Below are 24,955 nucleotides of genomic sequence, written 5' to 3'. Positions count from 1 at the left end.
GAAAAATCAGTGTAATACTGACTAAGGCAAATGAATCTCCACTTGATCTTATTTTCTGCTTTCTTTTTACTTATCTGGCTAAGAACCATTTGCTTGCTGTCTTTAATTCCTTAGTCTAACTCAGCTGGTCTTCCGGGAAATCTCTCTTTGTCCCTGTAGACCGTACACACTATGACAAAGCTCTTCTCATCCTTTTTTTGCTGCCCACTTATTCCCAGCTGATGGCTTTTCCAATTATGTCTGGAGCAGCTTTATTCTGCATAGGTGTACAGTTACTGGACCTTAAAGAAATCCCCAGCCTGCTTTACAGGGGAGAGACTGGGGTCTTCAGTCTAGTTGACTTCTGTAACTGGTTTCCCTTTTATTTTATTTTTTTTTTTTAAGCACTGTCTCTTTAGATGATCTCCTGACCTGCTTATGTACTTTGGGTTATTCTTCTAATAGTTTGGACTACATTAATCTCTTCCTTAGTCAGAGCTATTTTCTATGATTAGCCTCTTTTTCCCCCTCACTACTAACTAAACCCCAACTGGTTAAAATAGCTGGTTCTGTGATTATTTGATCTTTAAAAATTCAGTTTTGACCTCCAGAAAATTCTAGTTCCTACCTCTCTGTGAATCATTTATTCCTGATTGACATGAGGATCACGACTGTCTCATGGAATTGCGTCCATTCCAGCAGCATCTATCACTCTGGCAGCATTTCCAAGACCTCTTATGTTTCAGAAACAGAACCTGTGCGTCCAAGTGGACCTCTAGCACTACAGCAGTAAACCATGCTCGGAAATTCTCTCCTGGAAATGTTTTTTGATTTGATTGGTTCTGTACTGCTGTTTCTTACTGTGGAAGTCTGCCTCTTTGTTAACATAATGGCAGCCCAGCACTGGACCTTATTTCTGTTGTTCCTGACATTCTGTTCAGTTCATGTGCTATAGTTAGTTCAATTATTCCACTGTATTTCTTACATCTGCGTAACATTTGAAAATTACTTTTAGCTGCAGGAGTTCCTTGAATTTATTACTCTGTTTTTTGTCCTCTCAACTACCTCTTTTTAATGTATCCCAGATTAGAAACAGTCCCTTTGCTTCCTGCCACCTCTCTATTTCTTGCTTATATCAGTATCTTTACTTACTTATCTGTGTTTATCTTTCATTGTCTGGAGCTTCTTTATCCATTGCTGCTATAATGGGAGATTACGAAGTCTAAAACTCTATTTTCAGGTACAACCCTGTTTTCACAACAGTAACAGTCTTTCCAGGCTGCTGTGTGTGGCATCAACCTGGTGTAGTGGGAATCTACAATTTGTGCCAATGTGAAGGACAGTCAGATTTTTTTACCCTTTTTTTGATCAGGTTTTTCTTCAGCCATTATTGCACATCTTATATGTTGTCTGTACCTAGCAGATGTCTCTCTGTTTTTCTGGAACCATGCTGCTGACAGGCCTGTCTGTTTTCCTTTAATATGTTTTTTAAACTTTAAGAACTGAAAAATAAAATACAACCTGGTCTTGCCAGTGATACTTTGGGTTTACCAATAAAAGGAAAATACATTCTCTTTTTTTTAATTGCAGATAAATCAAAGCATTCCGGACGACAATGAAAAAATGGCAATTACGCTAGGGGCCCAGAAGAGTTAAATCATAATAGATCTAGTGTTTTTCTTATCTCTTCCATAGAACAGACATCCTACTTTTCTGGCACTTGAATAGAGGAACAATGCAATCCAGAGAATTGTAAACTGCATATTACTATAGCAGATTACTAGGCCTAATTGTTTTTACATGAGAGAAGATCACATTTCCTCTTTTCATCTAAAAACACAGTACAGGGATATCAATATAAGAAAATGATGTTAGTGTAACTTTATCCATTAAATTCATTGAAGTGGCAAATGTAGTAAAAAAAATAAATGTCTAATTTCTATGCAAAAATTTCACTCATGTATTCATTCCCTGTATGTTCAGACCAAAAAATTAATAATAATGAATAATCACTTGTTGAATGCTAAAGCAGGAGATAGCTCATATAGTCCTTCAGGTTTTTTTCAGGCTAAGATTTATGAGATTTAAGCCATACACTTTTTTAAAAACCTATGCATTTTGAAAACATGTCCATCTGAAGATATATCTTTGTGTCTGGCACTGAAATGAAAAATTCATTCCGTTTATTACAAATGATTTTGTGAAACAGCTATGAGAATATTTAAGATGTTAATATTTACAAATCTAAAAAAATAAAATTGCCCAGTAGGAAAAATAAATCTTTTATGGCAGATTTAACTATATGTAACAAATCTAACTATTTCTAGAAAGCAGAAGAAATTTCCCCTCTGCATTACTTGGAATAGCTGACTGCGCGTGTAGGTTTTCTTGTTCTGTGAAGCTTTAGATGTCGGTAAGAAGGGTGCGTGAAGCTTCATTTCATCTATTCCGCTGATGTCTGTGCTCTGAGCTGTGGTTTTCTGCCTGTGGAGGTAACTGCACATGAGTCTTTCCTTCCCACCTGCTAACTTAGTGTCATCTTTAAATGAGTTAATTCCCACTGCTTGCAAAGGAGCTTTTGAATAAGGAGCCATATTTAGAACTGCAGATTCTTCTTATACAGCATATAATTTAACATCAGCTAGATAAATTATTAATTGCAAGTCTGCCATTTATTGCTGCACAGTGACTCAGCCTGCTGTATGAGTAGATAGAAGATATATCTTCATTACAGCTTCCCAGACACTTTTAACTTGGAGTTGGATCAGCATCTTCCACAGCTCTTCTAAATCTGTTCATGTACAGATGATTTACACCAGCTCTGTCATGGTGTGAGTGGGCTGGTATTCTGATATTACGGCTGCTGTTAGCCAAAAAGCAGTCAGACAAGGCATTTTTAATACCCCTTTTCTCTGCCCAACAATTAGTCTAGCAGCTTGCTATTGAAAGTCACTGTACCTTGCTTATGGGACTGCTCAAAATGTTAGCAGTGTTACTGCTGCAGAAACAAGGCTTCATGTAACCCACGTTGTCACAGACATTTCTGGTTTGGATGGGGCTAGACAACCTGATGTTTCACTTAAATATTGCAGAGGATGCAAAGTTCACCAAGCTGGCATACGTGGGCGTGAGCAACAGAAAACCTCCTGAGGCTCCCTGTCCATGTCAGGAGCTGTTTGGTGTCTGCGGTGGAAGAGAGCTCTGGCTGCCGATGCTCTGTGCAGCCATTCAGCAGTGCTGGGGACCATCAGGCCCAGCCAGTGTCGCAGCCGAGAAGTGTGACGGTGGCACCTTCTCATGCCTAGCTGTCGCAAGGGTGAGGCTTCCTAGCTGCCAGGGTGCCTTCCCACCTTTGGGAAGCGGTGACTGATATGCACAGTCTCTGCGCACCCCGAGAAGGGTGCGGGGCAAAGCCTGGAAGGTGGAAAGGGGGCAGGGAGGAGGCCCCTGAAGGATAGGGCAGGCACGTGTGGGAAGAGAGCAGGGATATGAGTGTCTGGATGTCTTGTGCAAAAGCGTAGATGTGCAAAAGTAATCTGGCTGGCGTAGGTACCAGTCTGGCCGTGGCCATGCATGTGGGTGGGCTTCACAGGCTGTTCTGCACCTTGACCCATTGGAAAGGTGCTTCCCTCCACTCCCCTAATTTAAAGCCAGTATGAGTCAGCTGACCTGAGCAGCACTTATGTATCCAAAATACAAAGTAAACATACAATAAAAACAGTGGTAAGAGGGAAAGCAGGTTTTTCCTTGGGTCAGGCAGGATTTGAAGGGTCAGAAAAGGAAATGCTGAAATTTCATTTCCTCTGGCAGCACTTACATGTTGACACAGCTCCTTTGGGACAGTTCAGTGTGCCTAAAGCTGTGCAGCCTGAAGGCTTGCCTACATGATGTTGGGGGACTCTAGTCTCTGACAGACCTTGGAGCCAGGCAAAGAGGGAGTGCATAGCACCAACAAACCCTCTTGTACTTCTGATATGGATCAACTGCATGTCATCTTGAATTTGGGATGCACCTAGTGTGTGTAGTATGAATCCAATTATTCTTGGTGTCTAAATGCTCAGTTCTTTCTTAACAGGGAAATAGGTGCATACATATACAATATGTACTTGTTCCTCAGAAGATAAGATGTTATTGATAACATAATTTGAATAATCTGATTTTATTTTTTAGGCCAGCTTTATAGTCACATAGATTTATTATTGTTACGCTAGTGTGAAGTTCATGTAGTAGTTCTAGTTCGCAGCTTTTGATGTTAAATGACCAAAAATACAACATCGTCATACACTAGAGAAGTGAATGCACATACAATTTTATTTAATAATTACGTATACGAATCTCAGTATTTCAGATTAGAGCACATAGTCTAGTGGAGTTGGGGATTATCCTGATCAATAAGTTACTATTATGTGTACCTTCCTAGCCTGATGAAATAGAACAACAGTTGTACAGCTCTTGGATTTTACAAGTGGTTTAATTTTTCCTCCTTTATACCTAGTATTATTTATGTTAAGAAGTATTACTTTTAATATGTATAATATTATTGTTATTTCTAAAACAACATCCACAAGCATCCTCAGGAAAGCATTGATGTCTGGTGCATTGCCAGTTGTTTTTAATGATTTGTTTTTACAGCTTCATTCCACTGATGATTGCCAAGCAAGCTTTCAGCATTAATTGTGTCTCTGGCTGTGGGGTGTATGCAAAACATAACCATTTTTTATGTGTTAAAATGGCTATTAAGACTTAGAATTCTTAGTTTTGCAGAGCTGGTAGAGGTTTTGTCTAAGCCTTGGTACTTTCTTTCTCAGGTGCTGAGGTTGCTTGCCAGCACTGCTCCCCACCCCTGCAAGGGCTGGCGTTGGACTGGAGGCGTCTGGCTGCCCCAGCCATGCTGAGGGTTGAATGCTGAGGAAGCCATCTGAGATCGACACCTCACTGAGGTCGACAGCTTGGAGGGAGACGTCTGCCAGGGAAAGTGGACTTACTGCAAAGAGATCATGGCTTCATCCCGACTAGTGGCAAGATCTAGAGATATTGCCAATGTCATGCAGCGACTTCAAGGTAAGGAGACTGACTTGGGCTGGTGCTCTCTGCCATCCATTCATAAGTGGACATTCCTACTTTTTACTGTAGTGCACAGCCAGGGCAATAGCTCTGAAGTTTAATAACTGTTCTAAACTTATCTACTGGAAAATATTGGTAGCATATCTGAAGGGCTCTGATTATAAGAGTCATTCAGCATAGCATTAATAGTGGTGTGTAAAAGCAGCTGATATTGTAAACATGGACCCATGGGACAGGACACTGAATTGAAGATTATGAGACTTTGGTTCTGTTTCTCCTACGTGATGTGATTGCGCATCAGTTTTCTCATAGAAAAGATAATAGAAATTGCATCTGTCCTTTTCTCAGCTATGATGTCTACACATAGATCTGCTCTACTGATAAACTAGTATTTATTAGGTTAGCAATAGTTGTTGTCTCCAGAGGAAATTGTACCTTGTTATATTGTTAGGCATTGAAGAATTCATAACTCAGTGGCTAATTATCAGTGCTGAAGTTGGTGACCTTTCAGATAATGTATCACAGGACCTTTGCAGTATTCTATTCATTACGTTTTTAAGTTATTGAAATGAAGCATTATCAAAGTTATTGCTTTATTTTTTTAGATGTTATACACCTAAATGCTGCAGCTAAGATTGCATTCAGAATGTATGTTTTTGTTCAAATGATGATATTGACTAGAAAAAAATGTCAGTGCTGCTGTAGGTTTCACTCCTGTTTAACTTTTCAAACTTGATCATAAATCACTGACCTCCTACTTTCTTTACGTATCAGCTTCCACTGACTTCAACAAAAGTTTATATGTACAGAACCCTTGCTGTGCCCTTCTGCATCTTCTAGATGTGGAAGCTTTATCTTCCCATGGCTTTTCCTTCCATTTATTGTTTTTCAGTTTGACATCTGAACTCAGCTTCCCAGCCACCAGCTACAACTAGCATGCATAATTTTCACATAGCCTCTGTAGATAAATATAAGAATAAAGTTTCAGGGTCTGTCCTAGTTAGACCTGCTACAGCACTTTCAACACTTAAAGGGGGGTTATAAGAAAGGTGGGGACAGACTTTCTAATAAGGCCTGTAGCAATAGGACAAGGGGTAATGGTTTCAAACTAAAAGAGGGTAGATTTAGATTACATAGAAGGAAAAAAATCTTCATTATGAGGATGATGAGGCACTGGAACAGGTTGTCCAGAGAAGTTGTGGATGCCCCATCCCTGGCAGTGTCCAAGGCCAGGTTGGAGGCCTGGTCTCATGGAAGGTGTCCCTGCCCATGGCAGGGAAGATTGGACTAGATGATCTTTAAGGTTCCTTCCAACCCAAACAATTCTATGATTCTCCAATTCCAAAATGCTTCTGCCTGATGTTCTTCAGCCTTTTGTACAGTTATTATCTCTTTCCTTGCTATTTTTGTTTGTGTCTCCTAATTCTTAGGCTGCAATCTTGGACAATGGTTGCTCAAAGTGTCTACAAACATAGAGCGAGGAAGTATTCCTTGCCTAGAGAATTTGTGGTCGGAGAAGACGCCCCGGGTAGACGCAAATGAGTGAGGGAAGGCAAGGGTACAGTGTGGCAGCCTTGCTCACAGAACAGGCAAGGGTCTGAGTATACTCTGTGTGTGTGTGTCTATTTATATCTATCTATCTCAGTATACTATATACTTAAAAGAATTCATGTTCTTAGTAAGGGTTCCAGATGAGAATATGATAGATGAATATGAGAATAAATGAGAGATTTGAAGCCAGAAACGAATAATTATGAAATTTTGAGACCTTCTGAGGAATATGAAGAAAGGCATATGAGGAATGTCAGAGGTGCTTGAAGGTTATGGAGGCATATTGCAAAGCAAAGGATCAGGGAGCTGAGCTATGTTCAGGGAGGATTATCCGGGCTGGTACTCTGAAGCAATGTGTAAGGAGGATGCTACAGGATGTATTTACAGAGCATGTGGACTATTAATTATCAGAAAGACATTGAGGTACTGGTGTGTGTCTAAAGAAGGGCAATGAAGCTGGTGAAGGGTCTAGAACATGAGTCTTATGAGGAGGAGCTGAGGGAACTGGTGGTGTTTAGCCTGGAGAAAAGGAGGCTCAGGGGGACAGCCACCTGTAGCGCGGTGGGTTTCGGTCTCTTCTCCCAAGTAATAAGTGTTGGGACAAGAGGAAATGGCCTCGAGTTGCACCAGGGGAGGTTTACATTGGATATTGGGAAAAATTTCTTCATCTGGACAGCCTGTTCTCCTTCAGGGAAGTGACTGAGTCACCATCCCTGGAGGTATTTGAAAGATGTGCAGATGTGGCGCTTAAGGACATGGTTTAGGGGTGGACTTGGCAGTGCTAGGTTAATGGTTGGATTTGATGATATTAAAAGGTCTTTTCCAACCTAAACAATTCTATGATTCTTTGATTGTTATATACTAATTTTCTAAACATCTGTAAAGCTGTTGCTGACAAAACAGCTATTCTGTTTATTTACACTTTGGTGTTTTTTTACATAATAGTTTTTAAATTTTATGTATTTTGCTTTGTTGAAATATGATGTATAGTTCAGTCTGTTATGTTTGTGGTTTTTTTCTTTTTGGAAATTGAGCAACAATAATTAAGTGACCTTTTAATTGAAGACATTTCAGAAGAAATTGTAAGAACTAAATGCACATTTGGCATAAAATGTTAGTTTGAAATTATACCTGTAAAAAAGTTTCTAAAATTCTAAAAAAATTTCTAAGATTCTTTGCTTCTTAGATGAAATCAGTTCATCTTGGTATTGCTGGGATCTGAGTTTTGCTGCAGAAGCACTACTTCAATATATCACCTGTGCCAAGACTGGAGTGCTTGGAGCCAAAATCTTTTTTTAGTCTGTAGTTCTGCATTATGGATGAGCAGGTAATCTGCATTTGGACTGCCTTAGCCCTTGTGAATTAACGTTGCTCCACCTTTCAGAAATTAGTCATCTGAAACAGGAACAGGTATGGACATAGAAACTCAGAGGTATTTCTTGGCATGTTTGCATGGTAGCCCCGAATATGTGCAGTTGGAGCTGAGTACATAGCTTGAGGAAAGAGTGGAGCTGGTAGTGTTCAGTGTAACATGAATAGAGATGGTTTGGGGATCCTCAGTCAGTGCCCAGCAGCAGTTGTGCTTTACCACACAGTTACCTACAACTGTGTATTATCTGTACTTTTAATGCCTGCCTTATATTAGCGCTATTCACAGAATGCTGTGGGTTAGTTTTTTTCTGGATTGTCTTTCCTTTTCCTCCTTAAGTTTTGGCTCTTCTTTTCCTTCCTTTTACATTCTAGAATTTATTTTTCACACCGTGGCAGCAGTAGCCATCAACCAAACAGTAGCTTTCTTTTCTATTTAGCCAATAGGCACTTTGTTGATATGTACCTTCACTGGCGTTTTTCTTTGGTTGTTTTCTCTAAGTCAACAGTGCCAAGAGTTTAACATTAAACTAAGCTGATTTAACAGATGCCTACTACTGAAAGCTACCTTGCCTTACTGCGTGCATGTACCCAACTTTCTTTCCACCAGTGCCCTTCCTTCTCTTACCATAGACCTGAACCAGCTAAAAATCGGTTTGTGGAGGTCAGGTGAGCTCCTGGCAAAAAGGCAAGTGGCAGGGTCTTCCCTTTCAGTGCCATTTGCCTTTTTATCATCTGCGAAATAAAGCTGCAAGATCACATTTGTAAATGTAAGCAAAACTGAAAAGGTGTGCTTGGTCAGGAGGGCACGCTGCACACCTTGCAGAGCTGAGATTTACCCCCACATCACAAATACTGCCCCAGTTAAGGTTTCCTTCTGTCCAGTTTGCTGGTTCTGTGTAGTCATGCTGCTGCTTTCTCTTTGCGGTCTTTCACTCTCTGAAATGTCCCAGCTCAATTCCTGCAGCTTTCTTGAATTTGGAAGATTCTTGGGTTACAACAGGTGCCAGTGTAAATTATTAGTCTCTCAGGTGAGCAGGTCTTGTAACTAAGGCTATTCATTACTCATTGGCAGTGCATTAGGGGAAAACAGACTCTTTTGACTCTATTGACTCTGTAGACTATATGATCTGAAGGCCAAGTAAATCTAAACGATGAAGTGGGAAACTGAATAACATTACAGCCCAAGTGTTACTTAACAGGAGGAATTAAAGCAGGATTTGAATTTTCCTGCTGAAAGGAGCAAATTTAAGTTAATACTATTTCAGAACAAAATATTGAAATGCAAGGTTTATCTGTGAAGGTAAAGACAGCTGGAAAAAACATCATAGCTGAAAAAAAGGTCATTAAAAGGTAAAAAAAAAGAAGAGTGAAAAGAAATCAAATGTTTTCATTTATACAACAAAAACATGTGAAAGGGTTAGGCTGCAGCTGGAGGTATTCAGGTTAAACATTAGTTAACATTGGATAAGGAATGTTGCTAAGGCTAGCTGTAAAATCACCATTGCTACAAGTATTTAATTCTGGTTTATGCATATGGGAACAAGTGCTGTGAGAATCCACTTCAGGTTTCTTCTGACCCGGGTATGTGATAGTAATAATCTGATGTATGGCTGGCAAAGATAAGTTCTGAGCTACCTATAGATATTGCAAAAACATAGGTGACAGGGTACAATCAAAACATTTCACTTGTGGCACAAATTACTTAAGTATGCACTGAATTCTAGGTATCATGTTGTATTAGGATGTTTTGTCATATAGAGCAATAAGTATCTCAGTGAAAAGAATCATGTAATTTTATTTTGACTGCAGTTAGTTTCATTTTGCGTTCTTAATAACAGCATACTCCTAGGGCAGTCTGTGCAATGCACCATTTATTTTAATGAAGCATGGTCCTATTTTTTGAGGGGTATTTTGTTAACAAATTCTAAGTTAGTGGTTTCAAAGAAATTTAAATATTTTTTTTTAAATTAATATTGCTATTTTATTGCTTACACTTTTCTTCTGCTTTTTCTCCCAAAATTAATCATGTAATGTAAATCAGCATATTCCTAGATACTTTTTTTTTCTTGCTTGCACTTTTGGTGATCACAGCACTGTCCTTAAGGTTAAACTAACCTGTGCTCCTCTTCCCTCTTGGTTGATGGCCAACCAGAATGCGAAGCACTGAAGGTCACACGGGTGGTATAAAAGACAAACATGTATTTGCATTTGAGTTGCTATTTAAGAAAAATTAACATTTTTTTTCAATTTTCATCTCGGATAAAGTATATATTTAGTGCAGAAAATGGTTGACATGGTAGTGCCTCACACTGAAATTGCTTTCATTTGGTCTGGAGCAACACAGTTCAAAAAAATTCTTATATGCTATTGAAACACTGAGAACAGGATTCATTACACAAAATGCAGCAGGCAAAATGGAAGAGGATCTTCCTTGGATCGTTTTATAGGCAGTGGTTAAAAATGGTGCTTCTAAAATATAGTGGATATATAAAATATGTCAGGCGTCTTGTATTTTACACAAACCTGCCTTCAGCAGCTCCACTCTGCTCAGAGTAGTTTGACAAGTTCCTCATATGTAGGCATCCACACCACAGCTGTTTGATGTTGGTTGTGATAAATCCCCATCTCAGGCTCTAAAACTGTTTTAGCTTAAGACTTTATCTTAAAATAACATCTGCTGTATTTGTTACTGGTGTGAAAGGGGTGATATTTCAAGAAGTCTAAATAGGAACAATTATGTGTCAGTTTTGAGGGGTTAGTGAAGATAAAGATTTTGAGGAGGAAAATATTACAGTGACGAGTATCTTTGAGAGCATCCCCTCTATTCTGACAGGCAGCTAGACAGTTATTTTAGTAATAGCATTGGGTTTGGGGTATCAGGAAGCAGAGTATCTTCGAAGTATTATGATGTCAGGTTGTTCTGTGCAGATTATGATATTTGTCACTTGCCTGTTTTGTGGCATCTAATTAATTTCCTGTTTATATTAGAGTATACGGCAGGCCTGAAAAATTAAACTATCTTCTCACAGCTGTGCTGTAGTATCTTCCTACAATAAATCTTGTACATTTTGCTGTAGTATTAAATTTGAACATAGCAAATTGTCATCATCGTAGATAACCCTCCCTTCTGGAATGCCATCTCTGTTATTTCTTAACAATAGAGGAACTGAAAATTATGGGGGAACATGTCTCTTGTCCCTAGTTACTAATTAATAAGCATTAAAATACTTTTGTAGAGGAGCTGTTGCATGCTTGTATACTGATGTAGAGACTTCTGTGATGTAAAGGCAAAATATTTCAGTGAGAAATTTCTACTGGTTTACTCTAATCCTGTTTTTCCCTTTTGTGGAAATCAGAAGCTTCACCACCTTTAATTATCAGGATGATCATATACTTCAGAGAATATACATGCAGGTAGATAAAGCACACAGATAAGTAACACCTAACAATTATTAGGAATTTATTTCACATGCTATTTCTAGAATGCAGTTTTTATTTTGCACTTTAGAGTTCATTTGCTTAAAAAATCCTAGTTTCTATCACAAAGCTGCTCCTTGTGAGTCATATCACGGAATTCTAATTTTAGACTCACAGTGAGGTTTGTTAGATGGCAGTTGTATGTATCCAAGTGAATCGTCTATTACTGTGTGCAAGAAAACAGGCTACTTGTTCTGTCTTTCATCTAAGATGAGAAGGAGCCTTATGAAGGAAGTGTCAACAACCTATTAAGAATCCAACAGTCTGTTTAAAAAAGAAGAAAGAAAGAAAAAAACCCAACAAAAACAACAAAAAAAAAACCAATCCAAGAAAGTAAACCCAACCCTAGCTCTTTGGAATTTATTTCTTCATAGTGAAAAAAGAGATGCTTGAAATAAGTTCCTGTAAAATTCAATATATAACTGATTACTTACTTGCAGAGTTAACATTTATATTCAGATTCTGGTTTCTTGTTTTTTGGGGATGTATGTTTTATTTTCCTCCGTTGTTAGCAGACACTAATTTGGGGCTGGTCCACACAGAATGATCTTTTCAGAAGTGCATGAAGGAACTAGGACTAATAGTAAAAGCTAGCCTCCATCCTGTCCAGTGAAACAAATGCAAGTTTATTTTGGATCCTCAGTGATTATTTTAGTTCAATGTCAGAACTGTTAGGGAACTAGTAGAAAAGCATCTTGATATTTCAGGATAAGTAACCTTCAGGTAAGCATGGAAGAAGGAGTAATGCCAGTTTACTACGTGGTGAGGACAGTTCCTCTTAGGCTCCAGCCCAGCCCCGGCACAGCCTGCCTTTTGGCCAAGACCCCACACCTCAACTTGCTCTCCCCTCTCCAGTTTCTCTCTCTCTCATGCTTTTCCTGCTGAGGAGTCATTGTTGTTAAAGTACAGTGTTGTAAAATATTGTTTGGAGTTTCGTGACATGGAACGTAAACATTAACATATTATGAGACATAAATTGTGAAGCTTCTTTTACTGTAATTTCACTAGATTATATGTAATTACTGTCAGTATTTGTTACATAGTCTTCATTACTTTTAAAAGCATTATACCCTCACTGATGCATGTTGTTTTAAGTGCCTATGGAGAACATATGTAATCTCTTTTATAACACTGTTAGGCTTGTAACATAAACCTGCAGACCCAATGAATCTCCAAGCTAAAGACTATTTTATTTGCCCTGATATAAGATACATCTGGAATATTTAATAACATTTTCTATCTGCATAGCTGTTGTGGCAGCTGTTGTGTTACAATGTAGTTTACTCAAATCACCAAATTTCTTTTTAGCTATGCCAATATAATTCCTAGGGAAAATTCATCATCCCCTTACAAAGATGCTGAAGGCCTATACAACTGTGATATACTGTTCCTATTTCCGCACCTTACACATACAGGCCAGCTGGAGTAGCTTGTCATAACTGCATAGGCTGTCATGCCTCCACCAGATTGCCTGGGCGTCATCATTGGCGTACCTGGAGAGTACCATATAGTGCAACAACTGCATGGTGGTGTGAACTTGCTGTACATCTTTATTACTCAAGGTGCTATTGCAAGAAAGCCAGTCACTTCCAGACCTTGTGCATGCAACAGCTGTTCTGTAAAGGCTTTATCTTAAGCTCATTAAAAAAAAGGAAAAATCTTCTTTCCATAAGGTGAGGGGAATGAACAGTAACAGCAATAGTAAGTGAAGAATATTATTGTTAGCTTTCTGGTCTTGAAGGGGAAAAAACCTTTACATACAAGATCCCAGTATTCAAGAAGATATGAGGCCAAAGCAAAATATTTACTTGCTTGTAGTGCCTAATAGATGAAAAAAGAAAAAAAGCTCACTTAGGAATGGAGACTGTAGTTTTCAGCCTTGACTGTTGATAAGAAATCAGGGTTATTTGTGTGGTAGACTCAGTTTTTGAATTGTGCTTTCATTGTCCCAGGGAAAATGAAAGTAAATCATTATTGCAGTTAAGCTTGTGTAAAGGCCCATCTCTTCATTCTGTTTGTTTTGGCCAGGGTTTCTATTTTATTGTTTCATTTGCCAAGACGTCCCTGGACTTTCCCAGGTTCAAGTGGTGCAGCCATTCCCAGTACTGAGTCAGAACTGAGGCTTGCTTAGGATGCGGCTGCAGGTAACAGCCAAATTCTCTCTCTTACTTGACACTTGTTAATTAAAAACAACAAAACCCCTACCTGTTTAGGCCCACTGGGTAGTCCAGAAACATCATGTGGTTTTTCAGGAGAGAACTGAGAATGAGCACCACCAGTTACAACAGGTACGAGCTACTAAGCCAATCACTGTACCAGCCCAATCATTCTGCTATTAGTCAGATTGGCTACATACTTGAGTGCTGTTTTGCAGCCTGGATGCTGCTATTCCATTCAAACACAAGTGAAGCTGATACACCTTTTTACAGCAAGAAGAATAAGAAGTATCTTCTAATGGAAGTTGCAAAGCTTGTGCTGCCATTGAAATGAGGAGGGGAATATTAGGGAATGGACCCTTTACTGAGATTTGTAGCCTAGCTGGCATTTCCCCCCGGTGGAGTGCATTGTCACAGAAACTCGGGCCATGGGGGGTGAGGTGATGCTTAAAGAAGCCAAAAGTCAAGGTTGTGGACAGGGGAGACGAAGGTGAGACCATCCAATGGTCAATCAAGTCAGTGAAAAAGCAAATGTGATCAAGCCGCCATGTAGCAGAAGTCTTCTGGGCATAAAGCTTTGTTAGCAGATGTGAGTTGCAGTAAATAAAACATGGATAATCGTACCCTGGTTTGAGACTGATTAGACAGGACATAAGGCTAATTAACCTGGATTTCTGGCTGCTTTGCATTACTGAAGTTGTGCAATGCAGGAAGAATAGGATTTGAAACGGTATTTGGGCACCTAGAGATAGATATTGCCATAAAAAGTAATGATGTGCATTTTTTAATACCTCTTTACATGCCTTTCTTCAGCTTCAAAGACTTCAGTACTTTATAGTCTGATCCATAGATATAAAAATAAAGTGAATTAAAAATCTTCAATGGTATTAATCAGAAATTAGAAATTTATTATTTGTAAATGTATTTAGCATCCTCAACATGACTGATATTTCTAAACCTAAATACTTACCTGCAGTTGTGAGCTGAAGTCAGTGGGTTATCCTGGAACTATTATTTTTTTTAATTTAGTGCCATGTCTGTTATATAAAAGTGAAGCCATGTGACAACCTTGTTTACATTTCTAAAATACGTATCCATCCTACCAAAAAAAAAAGTAGCTGTAATGAAAGACTGAATCGCTGCTTTTTTCATTTGAATTAAACCTTTTTTGAATACAGAGCTCTGAATCTTACTGGGAGGCTTTCTGCTTCCCAAAGAGACCTAATTTCATTTTGGTTTTTTTTCTGGCTGGCTGACTGTCTGAGGAGCACAAAATCTGCTGCTTCTCCATCACAATGTATAGTGGAAGGGAGAAGACTTTAGTTGCATAATCTGCTTTCTTGGTCTTGCTTTCTAGAATTGCCTTTTGTTTGGACACTGTGGTGAGTGTGTACACAGCCTCGTTGCATAATTCTTCTTTCATAATCTCAAGACTGCCTTTTCGTTTGTGTGGTTACTAAGAAAGCTGGAGGTGTGACCAGCTGCCAGAAGTGATTTGAATAAATAAAAGGAATCACACAGTTAATTGTTGTGTTTACATCTAGTTTCTAAGAGACTAATAGTTCATGCTTACTGTCTCTGTGTGTTTGTGCTTAAGATCCTGGGCACATTTAAATCCTGTGTTCCCTGGGGAAATGTGTGTCTGCATAAAAAAATTACACTTTGTATTTATCAGTAAGAAGCCTTCAGGTTTATATAGGAAGTGATATACATTTGTGAATGAGAGTAGGTAATGGTATACCACTGTGATAATTCTTAAGTAGTCAGGTTTTTTTCTAGTTTTCATTTTGTTGGTTTTGTTGGATTTTGAAAGAGTTATGGAAATACGTAAGGAAGTAGCACATTTTAACCTGTGAGGGTGGTAAGGATAGTTAATACCGCTTTCCAGATGGGAACTGAAACAGAGGATGGTCTTATTCTCTACCCACTACTATGAAAGTGTAGGATGCAACCTGGCCTTTACTGCAATCAGGAAGAATAAACCAGTTTTTAAAACTTTACTGAGCTGGTTAGGTATGAGCTTTTATCTACAAATCAGGTGCACATCTATCTACTGATAGAAATCAGGTGCACATGTACCTATCAGTAGCTACTCATAGCTATTTCTGTTTATTAATAGCTGGTTGTTCCTATTGAACATTGAAATACTGGGAGCTGTGTCATTTGGAATAAGAAGGAGCTTGAAATTTGGCTTAAAAATTGCAACTTAACACATATTCAGCAGCATGACTGGAAAGTCACACTGTAAGTAAGTTTCAACAGCATATTTTCTTCAAGTTTTCTACATTATTATGTGTTAGTTACCAAAAATTTTGGTTTGGCTGCAGTGCTTTTTTAAAAAATACTTTATTCATAGTATAGTTAAAAGGGCAGGCCTCATAGCTGCAAATATGCAGCTATTTAAAGCAACAGGCATGACAATACAATGATTGTTCTCCCACTGAAATGCAAAGTGCCAGCAGATTTGTATTTTCAATGAGACCAAATCCAGAATCTTTACCATTTCTTTGACAGATTTCAGTGACATTGTTAGTTATGATAACATTAGTGCCAGTGGTTAAGGAGCTCAGGTTATTCTCATAGATTTGTGATGTTTAAAAATATGAATTATGGTAGTGTCACAGGTAATGCAAAAGAAAGATATAAACAGACTTGCATGAAAATGCGCATTGAACTTCCTTTGTAGGGAACGAAAAGATTGAAGCTGATCAGAATTGTGGATGCCTAGCTACTTCTTACTGCCAAAGAGAAAGTATAAAGCACAGAAATCAGAGCTGAGTGGAAGATGAAATGACCTTAAAGCAAAAAAACTAATTTCACATTAAAAAAAAAAAGATATATATATCTTTAAATGCTTTCTTTGCACCTACCAGCAAAATAAACTTCTAATTAGAAGTTAGGTAAAAAGCTGTGCATAATGTTTTCAAGGAAATAGAACAAACTAACACATGGGAAAACACATAGAAGTGAAAGAAAAAGTGAAGTGAAAGCAAAAGAAACCCATATAGCTGTCTGATAGATAGAAATATTGAAAGAAAAATCAGTGTGGAAAGATTAGACACTGGGAACAGCAATAACATGAAATACAAAAATAGAGAGAGAAGCTGATTTCCATCTCTAAACAAAAGAAATACCATGGCAAGAATTTAAACTGTGTTATTGGTTGTGAGCTGTCTCAGTGAACAACTAAGAGCATGTTTGCCCTAAAGTGTGGTTTTATTCTTGCAGTTTATTTTGGAGGCACTGTACAATACCTGCTAGCAAAAGTTGTATCTGCATTCCTGAGACCTACCTCAGTGAGAAATCAGATTTCCATCTAGGGTCTCATTCTGTTTCAAAATCCTTGCACTCAAAAAAAAAAAAAAAAAAAAAAAAGTCTTTCATCCGAATTAATAAGTTTAGTTCTGAGTACAATCAAAATGTCTATACCATCATTACTTGCTTGTTCCCTAGCACGATTTGACCATTTGCTAATTACTGGGTGATGGGTGGATGATGGGTCCTGCTTCCCTGGTGCTGCAGAATGCTATTGCACTTGCTCTGGCAGTGAGTGCTGAATTAAACATCAAGAGCTGTTCATTAGTCTGTTATAAAGAAGTACCTCAATTTCTTCTCTCTTCCTAATAAAGGGACCTTGTTTTCTAGGTCATTACTTCAGTTTACAAGTAATTTGAAGTCCTGAGTCCATGTAATTAGAGTAGTTTCAGACTAGTCAATTGTTATGTTCTGGTTTTCTCTGGCCTCTTTTACTAAAACCTGTCGCTTGGATTCCTTTACACTTTAAAAACTTACAGTTTTGTTCCATCTTTTACTAATAATTGACTTTGAGAGCAAGTTATTTTAGCATTGTCTATATTTCAACTTTTTTTTACCTTTTTGCTGCAGAAGCAGAAAGAATTAAAGCTTGTTAATAGCTGATATTTACATGTAATTAAGACTGTGCAGTGGTTATTGGTTTAGATTTATTTTTAGGCTTTCTCATCTAGTTTTATAGGCATTGTCATCTAGATTTATATTCTGGCATAGAAAAATCTAACCTGAGATGCTGAGTTCTAAAGAATACAACTCAATAGCTTGTCGCTGAAAACCATATGCTGTATTTACATGACCTCTTTCATTCTGTCTCAGACCAGCGCTACAGGATGCTGATCATCTGTTCTCCAGAAATCTCTCTTCCTCAGTGACTGGACAGAATTGGTGGCCGATTGCCAGCAATCCTGGACATAAGCTGCTTTGGCAGATTTACCCTTTTAAAGCTGTGCTTGGAGGGAAAATTGTCTCCTTTCCCCCACACACAAAGCAAAACCAAAGAAAAATACCCCCTTCAGAATGACACTGAGATAAACCTAGTGCTAAAGAGAAAAGGTCACTATGGCAAATGAATCCCAAGCTTTTTAAGCTTGGATTAAAAAAATCCCAAGATTTTTAAGTTCACTATGTCTCTGTAACCACAGTGCATACTGACTGCTTCACTGTTCACCAATAAAGACGAAACCAGATTAAGTTGTTGGCTAGTGATATAACGTATAATCTAATAATCTAGTTTCTCTAGTTTCCCTTTTGTTACCTGTCTTAGCATAAAAATTAAGAGAATGTATACATCTAAACGTTTTTTGTGCAACAAAGACTCAAATATGGATTGAAAATATAGTCAGTACATCAGTATAAGCCTCTTTCTGCTGTATAGAAAACGTCCAGGGATTGCAGCTGATATGTTGTCCTTGAGGAAGAACCTAGACGGGTTGGTGAAGGCTGAGACAGATGTTTTGAAGAAGCTAGCACAAGATGTACCAGATAAGACTGTGACCTAAACTGAAAGAATTAGGAATTGTGAAGCCAGGAGAGTGTTCAGTCCTGAGTGATGGTGTGTCTCTTGTGAGCACAGAAAAGTGAGAAGTGGAGTGGAAAAGGGCACAAGGAATCAGTTCTCTATTTGGCAAGTATTATCAGGTTGATTAGCTTTACATTGGAGTACACGTGTGTGTGTTCGTAGATATGAAAGGCTGGATTCCTGTGAAGGGACAGACTTCAAACTCTCAACTGAGCAGGCATTTCACTGTTTCTTCTTACACTTAAAGGTAGTTGCAAGTTGGGCACATGCTGCCTCAGGTCATCCGGACAAGAAGTACACAGGACTGTGCTGGGAAAATGAAAAAGGGAACACATTAGGGTATAGAAAGGAGGAAGTTGTTGAAATAAATAAGTTCCTCTTACCTCTTCTGATAAGCAGTTCATGTTTTGCAAGTCAAGATTACCTAACATAAATTTACAGAAATAGCAGAAATTGCTGTGTTCGAAGGCAGTACCTTTCACCATGGATTTAATGGAGCACAGCTATAATGAAATCATACTGGAGGGGAAAGTGAAAGTATAACTTCATGCCGTGGAGTTCAGTATCTTAGAGGCTGCATGCGCTCCTGCTTGTTGGGAGGAGTCTGTATGGATGGGAATCAGGAAAAGATCTCTCTGCTTGTTTGCCATCTACTAATCAGGTTTTGGGACAGCTTGGATATTGAAGCTTGGATATGATATGCACCATGATACACTCAATTTTTGTACTGTTTTTTGTTCATATGAATACTGTTCTCCTGCACGCTCCTTTCAGGAAGTCTTGGGTTCCTGGCAGCTACTTTTAGATCTTCAGTTGGGAATTCAAATTTTAAGCAGTGAAAGGTTGGGGATTTGATCTAACAAATTCATATGTAAATCTATGTGTGTGTACATACATATACATACATAATAAAACAGACAGATGTTTCAAATCAGTTGATCAAATTATCATCTAAACTGAAAATGTTTACTACATCCCAAATATGAGTACTCTATTAGAGTACATAGTTATTTAAGTAACTGGCAGAGCCTGAACACAACAAATATAGAAGTATGGTGATACTATGTTTAAATTAACTACTAAACCCAATTGAAACATCCTTTTATTTTTTCTTACGAAGTAGAGCTCTGCTGAGAAGAAACAGCAACATATTCATAACAAATTCATAGCACTATTGCAATTGTATGTTCTTCGCTACTGTTAAAGTTTCTCCAAGTTTTTAAGGTATTTAGGTTTACAACATCCCTGCTTGGAAGGCAAAACCACCTTTTCTTACAATGGTGGAGTAAAGATAGTAAAGACCTGCTTACAGGTATATCAAATCCAAGACATGCAGGCAGAAGCTAAATACTCGTAGCTATAGATATCCATGCTTTTCTATCATTATTATGTAACAATTATGATTGATAAATGAAGTGGATAAACACATTTCTGTATTCATCCTGCATCTCTGTCATGTAGTAATGTGCAGTGACATTTCATTTTAAACCTTTAAACCCCCCACCAAATTACTGGGAAGTGACATCCCATAAAGAGTCTCATGGATTGTAAACACTTAACTGTGGAAGAGGCACTGACCCCTCTCTTGCTTTAATGTGAATTATAACTGAGGTAATAGCTGCCCTTTCCAGTCTGTGTGGTACTCCACCCATACGTTGTTTTCATGAAGAACTTGAAATCATGACAAAAATATCAGAAGGAAATAATGCTCGTGATGAATTTATGTTTGGATTGTTTGTTTTCTTGAAAGGAGGTTCTTCCTTAGATGTTGGTTATTTTTAGTGCTTATGAAACCAAAAGGCAACGCACGCTGGACGGAGCCAGAAAAGCTGTGAGCAAATACAGTATTGGGGAAAACTGGCAGACATAGAATAACTTGCTTGCTTTTGTCCTAAGCACCAACAATTCTGGATATCGGCTTCTTTTAAAACAAAACTAACCTATTGTTGGGAGATTGGGGTGTGGATGAGTGGCCTTTCTTCAAGACGTTATAAATTACCGTCTTCTGTGACCTATGGCAAATAACTGCGTCTCTCCCCGTATGCTTAAAGATACCAAATTCTTCTCTGTTGCAGAACCCTATTTTCTATATGTATTGACAAAATAAACCCTGAAGATCATTTAATAGGGCTACTGAGTTTTTACAGTATTTTTAAAATACTTTGTGGCATGCTATATATCTTTAAATTGTATTTTTTTTTAATAGTAGCCTGTTACAGTTTAGGTTTCATAGCTGCTTTAAAGTCCTCAGTATGAAGCTTCTCTTTGCAAGCTGAAATGAGCAGAAAACATTATTAGAGCATTACAAAAATGCTGCTGCCTCTGATGCTAATGTTAGGTTCTTCAGATCAGTAGCCACTGGCAAAAAAGATAGAGGAGCTGGTGAGGTATCAAAAGTTGTTTTGAGGTTTGGACAAATTTCAGCATGGAGGAATTAGAGGAATTAAGTGTGTAGTGGTCACCTGCTCCAGCATCACGCAGCCAGTGGGTCCAATGACTCTGGTATAATTTCTGTGGGCAGTGTTCACCTTCAAATGGTAGTCAGAGTTCGTCTTAACAAAATGGCAATGTCTGCATATACAGGCTTGTGTTTTTGTCATTTTTCACTAGAGATTATCTGGAAACATCTTCATCAAATGCTTTGTGTTATCAACTATGCAGGAAGTATAGATGAAAAAAAAAGTTTTCACTCAAATCTAATGTGAATTTGCAAACTGTAGGTAGACACACCAGATAACTTTGGAGATACAGGAGAAGATACTGTCTTTCAAGATTTTTATTGAACCAATGAATGGCATAGATTCTTTGTATTTGTGAGCTTTAGGGAAAGGTAATTTCATAAGGGATTTCAAAGTGGAGTCTCTCAACTGCTTGATACGGTGTGATGAGTCAGCCATTTGAGATAGGGAGAGCAGTCTGAAGGCAAAGCAAAGCAAGAGAAATAAACTAAATGAAAGATGACATTGCCATAAATGGCAGCGTAGGAACCAATGACAATTTAAAATATTCATGGAAAGCCTTGTTTTTCTTAAAAAAATATTATTTGAAATGGCAGAAGAAGATACCAAAGGAAGTATCAGTTAGGGAAATCACATTGTTGAGGAGGGTGCTGAAGAAACTTTAGTAGCTGCATGCCACGCCTGTTAGCACAATGGAACATAGAAACAAAGTTCAAAAAGGAACAGGGGTTTGGGGAGGTAAATACATAGAACAAGCATTGACGTACGTATTGACTATAGGAGAAGAAAGAACACCTTTGGTATTTTAAGATGGTATGAAGAAAAGTGTGATAATGCAGAACAAAATAAAAAAAATATTTCTATACTATAGCCAACTGAGTGGAGTTAAATGCCTCCTGAGAAGCTTAGTTGTAGCCATGAGGGACTAATATGCTGTCTTCATTCTACTGCTGTAGAACTTCCTTCAAAGAACTTTGCTTCTTCCACCTTGAAAGCTTTAGAAATGCTGAGAGTGCAGAATGTACACTTCCTCCACAATTTTGAATGAGAGTTAACTTCTTCACCTCTGTACCTGTCTTGTGCTCCAGTGTAGCTTTTTGTATTTTTTTTTATTGCAGTAGTTTCATTGCCATAGTACCTCAGGTTGCTTGAAGCTCATTCAGCAGTTACCTAGAAGGGAGACCGCTTGACGTGCAGGGCCTTACCGAATCAGCCTGCTATGGCGCGTTCCTGCTCTGCTCTCGAACAGAACAACTAGCTTAGTCTTCAGGTTGCTTCCATTACCTTTATCTCCAGAGCACATGTCCTTATCATCCAGCTGGTGGGAAGACCCATACACACTGATTATTCAGCAAAATCCAGCACACTTTATACAGAAAAGTGATAGTATAAATATCACTGTTTTGTTGTGGGTTTTTTGTTTGGTTGGTTTTTTTGTGGTGGTGGTGCTATGTTGGTTTGTTTGTTTGAAGTAAGGTGTACATTAGTAGAAAATAATGCCTGGGATCTGACAACACTTTCACCGATACTCTTGGCCATATGTCCATGTGTATGAATCTCCTTCTGGTAGGGGCTGCTCCCAGGGAAAACTGCTGAGACTGTACTACAAATCTTTCACAACTACTAGTCCTGGCCCATGTGAGAATTTAGGAGCTTCTCTTTTAGGGCATCTCTGAGGTCTCTAAAAAGTTTCTGGAGGATGGGATAGGTGGGTGGTTTGGCAGCCATTGCAAAGAGCTGGAGCATCCTAAACTCAGAATCTATTAAGTCTGATCATACATAATATCCAAAGAGGTTTTATTGTAAGTAGTAACATAATAAAAGGTTAGACTTTTACTCTGATGAGCAGTATTCTTTACTGTGAATTTGCTACAAATGGTAGTGTTTCTGCATATTTATATTTTTAATAATTTGTAAATATCAACTAACTGTTTAAGACAAAACATCTGGAGAAGGTAATGTCAGTAATTTATGGTCCCAGATCTATACACTGCCATTTGTACAGCACTGGCCCTTTGTAACACTTTTCTAATATTCTGTTTTTTGGGACTCATTACTGAGTAGTTCATGTGTCTGCAGATTTTCTTTATAATACTGTCAACACAGTGTGTGGCATGTTCAGGGGAATTTGAAAACTGGGTTATTTCGTTTAGGAAGAAAATGTCTATTAATTAATCCAGTTCTTTAATCAAAATTATCAAATCAGATATTATTTTGTAAATTATCATTTACAAATTTTAAGTTCCTGTCGGTAGACTTTGAAGGGAAAGATTCTTTCATATAAAGCAAGTTACTTTTGCATTTTTCCTATATGCTGCTTCAGCACTGTCAGAGGCATGTTTTCCTACCTTTGCATTCAGAAACCAGTGTAAAGAAGTGTTTGTGTTAGCCAAGAAGAGGACACAAAGAATCACTTGTATCAGGAGAAACCAGGATGTTTCAGCTGAAAAACTTAAGTGCATCTATGTCTATATTGTTATAGATGAAAGATGTTTATAACATACAGGTTCAGTGACACAAGCCCCACCAAGCAAGTAATATATAAATATAACTGTGTCATAATCATAATAATAACATAACTGAAACTCGTCTCAGGGTGGCCTTCCAACAAGATTGGTGGAGAAAATGCCACTGTATGAAAACGCAGAGACAGTAAATAGATGAGAGATGCAATTACGGTGTATGCACTTGATTCCAATGTGAAGGATTCAAAATCAGGACCCCAGAGTTGTGGTCAGGAATTAAGGACATGGAGATAGTCTGCCACTGAGGAGGTGTTGGCAAATTTCTGAGATTCAGAAGCTGCACCAAGAACAAGTACGTACAACAGGGCAGGCCCTAAAGAAAATGCAGGTCAAGCTGGAGAAACTTCAGGTGGGGTAAGGCTGCAGGGACCAGGTCTGGGTTGGCAAGAGCAAGCAACAAGGAAAAGGAGCAGCATTTCAGCCAAGTGGAAAATTGAACATCTCGAAACAGCTGGTGGGATGACTCAGCTGACGTTTGGGGAAACCCTCTGTTCAGGCTCACAGCCCAGGCATTGGCTTATAAGGCTTGTCCTACCTTTCCATTCTCATTCATTGGTAGAACCTGACTGCTGAGGCAGAGCCTGACAAAGGCTGATGAAGAACCCTTATGCTTTTATCTGTTTATTTATTCTTTATGCAGAAAATGAGATTTTCAAAGGGAGATTTAGGGTGGCTTCTCCCCTCCCCCAGTACTGGAATTCTGTCTATGAATTATTGTTAACACTGAAACAGCCACTGAAATAGTTAAAACTTTCCCAGATTAACATATGCATGTGCACATATATATTTATGTTGTGTGTTCATGTATACATGCAGGAACATGTGCATGTGAGCTGAAGGTTATAACCCAGAAGCACTGGCAGAGACACTGTCATATTTTATCATTCTTGTCTGAAATATTATTTGCTCAGGGGGGGATGAAGATGAACTGTAACCAACCAGTTTATTTAGTAGGGACACAGGCAACTCTGTTAAATCATATTTTTTAAATGGGGATAATTTCAAGGTTACTTAGGCTAGCTGCAATACTTCTGACTTGTAATATACCTCACTGTTTATTTTTTAAAGGCTACATTTTTAACTTGGATCCCCAGAGCTATATCCATATTTCTGTACCTAAATAACAAGTGGCCTCATTTTGAGAAATCAAGAGCACCTTCAGCCCCATTTGACTGAGATTCCTGTGCTTCTCTAATAATATAAAATAAAGGCACCTGCAAAATGTCGTATCATGCACTCCACACTAGCATTAAAATACTGAAGTTTTAATATCCTCTGCCTCTCAGGTTGTCTTCAGGCAGTATTCTATTGATTCATCAGGAACACAGACCAATTTTGACCTTGATAGGATGTGAAAGCATATCAGGACTCTGCTTGCTTTTCCACCAGAGACTACTAAACCCCACCCTTTTACATTCCCTATTTCTATGTGAAAGATTGAGTAGTTTTAATTGCCACAGCAGTTGTCTATCTATTTGTTTATTTTTCTGCTGTGTGTAAGAGCACACACCCAAAATCTGTGGATGTTGTCCAACTTGGCTG

General features: G+C 38.3%; 1 protein-coding gene across 6 annotated transcripts in view; it reads left to right on the top strand.

The window, feature by feature from the left end:
* Positions 1-24,955, top strand: part of SYNE1 (spectrin repeat containing nuclear envelope protein 1) — a 316,411-nt gene that overhangs the window by 3,268 nt on the left and 288,188 nt on the right. For 5 of the 6 annotated variants that reach the window (XM_080389669.1, XM_080389663.1, XM_080389667.1 and 2 more), the window contains exon 2: positions 4,788-5,040. In XM_080389669.1, the coding sequence (XP_080245795.1) occupies positions 4,977-5,040 (64 nt within the window). In that variant the 5' untranslated portion in view covers positions 4,788-4,976. Of the gene's footprint in view, positions 1-202; positions 5,041-24,955 lie in introns of those variants that run through there. The other variant, XM_080389680.1, reaches the window with a different exon arrangement.

Source organism: Falco punctatus (assembly GCF_963210335.1).
Source record: "Falco punctatus genome assembly, chromosome: 5".
Classification (NCBI taxonomy): Eukaryota; Metazoa; Chordata; class Aves; order Falconiformes; family Falconidae; genus Falco; species Falco punctatus.
The sequence above is the reverse complement of the archived record's forward strand: the minus strand, read 5'-3'. Positions and strand labels throughout refer to the sequence as shown.